We start from the raw sequence: 5,259 nt of genomic DNA on the forward strand, positions 1-5,259 counted from the left end.
GATTTTTTATTTTTAGTTTACAACACTCAGCTGTACATAATTTTGAGTTCCAGATTTTCTTCCCTCCCTCCCCGCCGCCCGCTCCAAGATGGCATGGAGTCCAATATATCTTCTATGTATAACTTCACATTGAACTTATTTACGCACTAGTCAAGTTGTGATGAAGAATTATGACCAATGGAATGAATCATGAGAAAGAGGGAACAGAACCAAAAAAACCCAAAACAAAAACAAAAGAAAAAAAGGGGGGGAAAGGTGAGCATAAAGTGTGCCTCAATCTGCATTCAGACTCCATAGTTCTTTCTCTGGATGTAGATAGTATTCTCCATCGTGAGTCCTTTGGAGCTGTCTTTGCACCTTGTGTTGCTGAGAAGAGCGAAGTCCATCAGGGTTAGTTGTCACAGACACATGATCTATCTGTGGTTATGTATAATGTTCTCCCGGTTCTGCTCCACTCACTCAGCATTATATCGTGTAGGTTTTCCCAGGTTGTTATGAAGTCCATATCATGCCCATTTCTTATAGCGCAATAGTATTCCATTTCCTTCATATACCACAACTTGTTCAGCCATTCCCCAGTTGATGGGCATCCCCTTGATTTCCAATGCTTTGCTATTACAAAAAGCCGCTATAAATATTTTTGTCCATATTAATGTGGATGAACTAGTTCATTTGTTTTTTTGGGGGGGGAAAGGATGCCTTCTATAACTTATTCTCCTAAGAAAAAAGAATCACATAATACTTTTATTAGGAGATAATTCAGAAGGAGATTTTATTTTATTTTTTTACCTTTGCAAAAAATGTGTAATTTTATTTAATCAGTTTTCATATTCTAGATTCTTGAGGGATAGAGCATCACTCGGATCCTGTGTTCAATGGCCTTGGCAGGAAGATTGCTTCTGAATTTGGCCCGAACCATTCCACTATTTCCATGAGCCCGAGTAACTTTTCCCCAGATAACTCTTGTTCTGTTTGGTTTCCCACCAGGAGTCACTGTGTTGTTTTTGGCTTTGTATACATAAGCACATCTCTTGCCCAAATAGAATTCAGTTTCATCCCGAGTATAGACTCCTTCAGTTTTCAGAAGAGCTGTATGTTCCCTCTGGTTTCGTAGGCCTCGTTTGTAGCCAGCAAAAATGGCCTTGGACCACAGTCTTCCAGACATTTTGCTGTTCTAGAAGTCCTGTTTCCACCAGGCCTCTCAGACTCCAAGATGGAGGAAAAAGGAGCAGAAGGAGATTTTAAATTAAAAGACAAATTATTAAATTAAAATCAATGCATAGTTGTTGGTCTCAAAATTCTCATGGTCTGGGAAGTTATAAACATTGCTCACTTTCGATTCTTTGGTGGACAAAAAAGAAACCATGAATGACCAAAACTGTTTATGAAGACTGTTATCTTAGCCCAGCTATTGAAAAATATTGCAAGGACACTAAGATTGAGTTTTCATCACTGATTTTGCATAACATCTAGGTCATCTACCTAAACTCTCTTCATTGTGTGAGGATGTCAGTGTGCAAATTTGCTTGAGATGTGGATAAAGCTCTTTGCTCCTACCAGCCTATTTGAGATTTAAAGAAAAAGATGACAGTTCAGCCTATACTGTTAAAATATTGTAAATGACAATGATGTCACATTCATCATATTTTCATTGTAGGCTTATCATTAAGTACAATATTCAAAATTCTTAAATGTTTTCATGAGTACATTGTAAATAAACTTGAAACAGAAATACATGTTACGTATATTTTGTGATTATATTACATTGACAAACAGATAAAAATTTATTTTGAAATTTCTCCATTGCATATTTCCATTGGACTGTAACTAGCTGCCATATTCAATATAATTATAACTTTGAATAATGTGACCATTTTGTGTAATTTATTATTTGTGCTAATCAGGTCCTAGCTTTATATCTTTATTTTTTACATTTTGGGGAGAAATCTTGTATTATTTTTCATGCACGTGGAACACCTTATTGGAGGAAAGGCTTTAAAACAACATTTTGTCCTCCCCAATGAAATTCTATTTTGTAGTTACCAAACAAAAAAAAAATCACAGCAAGATCATGTAGTCTGTATGTATTTCAGGGAATTGTCTAACTGTAAGGAACTTGTCTGCCAGAGAACAGGATTTGTTAAAACTTCCTATAATTCTTTCCTTAAACCTTCATCAAGGATGCCCTCAAAAAGCATATGTATATTATTCTCAGGGAAAAAATTGTAGAGATAGGAAATAATGTATATAGCTCAGTTGTTTTTTAGGTGTTTTTCTGTAATAAGTTCTAAGGTTTATTTTTTCTTCCTCAAATTTCTGATATCCTGCCCTCCTTTAAATTATCTATAATCAACCTCGCAATGCTTTCAAAATAGTGTCACCTCTGGTATGGACTTCCTGCCTGCATATTTGATCAAGTCCAGCTTCTTTTACCATCTTTGTTACCCTCAGTGCTGTTTGCGATCCTTCATACAGCACATCTACAACTACAGTGATAGATCCCAAATATGGTGGCTCAACATAAGTGATGAAAATAATTTATGGAAATCTTTACAATTCTTACATTTGTTCTCTATTCGGTTTCATTCTTAAAGGTTGTTGGACGATTATTTATCTGAGTCTTTTATTCAAGTTTCCTATAAAATTGTTTTCTCCCCTTTACGTAGGTTATCTCATTTAATCCTCAAAACAACCCTGTGAGGCAGGTGATCATATTATTCCCATTTGGTAGATGAGGAAATTTAGCCTATATTGCTTAAAATCTTCACTATATTTCTCTGCAAATTTTTACTTTGGCTGCCATGTTTCTTCATTTGATAAAGAGATAACTTTTTGTAGCTGAATGAAGCAGTTTCTAGGCTCTTTGGCATTTCGAAAATTGATTGGTTATGCTTCCTTAGGAAATGGTGATAGTCTTAATCAATGTCCATTAATCTGTCTGTTGCCCATCTCTCAACAACTATGTCTTATTAGAAAAGATCAAGTTAGAGTCACCTCAATTTCAAAACATACATTCTCAGTTTCTCATTTTTTGTAGTTTTGTTTTGACTTTAATCTTACTCTAATAAGATTGTCACCTGACTATTGAAAAATAAGTATTTCTGAAATGACTTTCACATTGAGCAGTAATATTCTGCCTATTAAAATATAATCAATGTCATCTCTGGTGACATTATTCGGTGTGCTCCATATCCATCATCTCATGAATTCTGTAAGAAAATATTCATATCATATGGGTGCAAAGTTTCTAAATATTCTGAAACCTTTTGGGCAAATTCACATTTCTTATTCTTAAAACATATTTTCCAACATATTTTTCACTCTTTCCCAATGCCAATCTTTGTATTAAAGTAATTGTGTATTAAAGTATATGTTGATTTAATTTAGAGAATATTATTGATTTCTTTACAGGATTTCAATATTTCCTAATCCTCTGTAACAGACATTGGCACAAATGGTACAATTATTTTTCTTTGTGGTTTTTTTAAAAACTTTTTTTTGTGATTACTACAATATGAGATGATAAAATGTCCTACAGAATGTTGCTTCTTGTTGCTCTCAGATGCATAATAAAACTGATTCAGTCAACTCCTTTATCTCTCCTAGGAGAATCTATAACCCTTCCTTCCAGTTAGCTGGAAACTAGTTTTACCTTCTGGTTAAATTTATAAAGAATGTCAAGATTGATACTCCCTAATGTCCTCTGGTGCTTTTAAATCACATCACCTCTACTCTGGCCTCACTTTCTTCTTTTTCAGTTTTTAGCCTATAATTAACCAGTTCAGCTCTACACTATCATCTTCTTTCAAATCTCTTGCCCCCTTTTCCTAGCACTTGATTCACAGCTTGATAAATCCCAACCTTGTATTACTCCCACCATCTGCTTCCTTCATTGCTACTCACATGCTGTGAAATGGAACTGGAGGAAGTCATTCAATCTCACCGATTCAGTCTACTACAAATTTATCTCAAGAGGGCTCTCAATGAAGCAAGGCAGTTTTATTCATCACTAACTGATTCCCTATCTTACCATCCAAACCTACTTCCTTGAGGTTTCCATGCCATCTTTCCCCTGACTCTCTCAGCTAGAGAATCTTGCCTTAGCCTGTATAGAGAAAATAGAAGTAATTGACCATGAGCTGCCTCTTTTTCCCTTCTCTATATCTCAGAATCCATTGAAATTATCCCCATTATATTATCTTCATTTACTCTATTCTCTAAAGAAGAGACTCTCTCAACTCCTTTCTATGTACTAGTTCCTCCCTGATGACTAAAAATGCTCAAGTCTCCTCAAGCTTAAAAAATCCTCATTAAATCACATTGAAACATTTTTTTCAGACATGTACAATGAGGGAATTTATTTTGACTATGCCTATTTGTTACATTGCTTTTCTTTCTTTCTTTCTCTTTTTTGCATTTATTTAGTTTTATTTTTCCCAAGTTACATGTAAGAACAATTTGGGGGAGAGTTCAGGTGAGTCCCTGCCTTTACTCCACCATCTTGGCTCTGCATCCAGCTTCTTTCTTTTTCAATTAAGGAGGCTGGGGTGGAAGGGACAGAAGATTAATTTATGTTAATTGAGCAAAAGAATTAATTTAATTTAAAAAATCACCAGACCCTATTATCTCCTCAAGCTATAATCCTGTATCCGTACTCCACTTTACAATTAACTCCAGAAATAGCTTTCTTTATTCTTCAGCCCCCACTTTCTCTCCTGTTATTTACATCGTTAATCCTTTGCAATATGGATTCCCATGTCATCATTCAGTTGAAACTATAATCTCAGAAGTTACAACTGACTTCATACTTGCCGAATCGAATGGCCTTCCCTCAGTCCTCATACTTCTTGGCCTCTGCCACATTTCATCATGCTGACTACTCTTTCCTGCTATCCATACTCTCTCCTTTGGGACTCATTGACATCCTTCTCTCTTGCTTCTCCTAACAATCCGATTGCTCTTTCTCAGTCTCCTTTGCAGGTTCATAATCCATATCCCATCCCACCCCCCTTGTATGTAGGCTTTGTGCTAGGCTCTATCCTGAATCCTCTTCTCTTTTCTCTTTATATTCTCTCATTTGTTAATCTCCTGTGCTGAGGTTAATCTTAGGGTAGAATCATATTGATAATCTTTTCTGCTCCCTTGGGTTGCTATCATCTCTATGCATATGCTTCCCTGATTCATAATCCAGCCCTAGTCTCTCTCCTGGGCTAGACTTCTTCAAATTGGATGGTCCATTGATATTTCAAACTCAACATA

General features: G+C 35.6%; 1 protein-coding gene across 1 annotated transcript; it reads right to left on the reverse strand.

Moving 5' to 3' along the window:
* Positions 1–795: 795 nt before the first annotated feature.
* Positions 796–1,196, reverse strand: LOC118839289 (60S ribosomal protein L35a-like). Its single transcript, XM_036746748.1, has one exon. The coding sequence runs from the start codon at positions 1,163–1,165 to the stop codon at positions 833–835; it is 333 nt and encodes a 110-aa protein (XP_036602643.1). The 5' UTR covers positions 1,166–1,196; the 3' UTR covers positions 796–832.
* Positions 1,197–5,259: the final 4,063 nt, after the last annotated feature.

The sequence above is a fragment of the Trichosurus vulpecula genome, chromosome 2 (genome assembly GCF_011100635.1).
Source record: "Trichosurus vulpecula isolate mTriVul1 chromosome 2, mTriVul1.pri, whole genome shotgun sequence".
Taxonomy (NCBI): Eukaryota; Metazoa; Chordata; class Mammalia; order Diprotodontia; family Phalangeridae; genus Trichosurus; species Trichosurus vulpecula.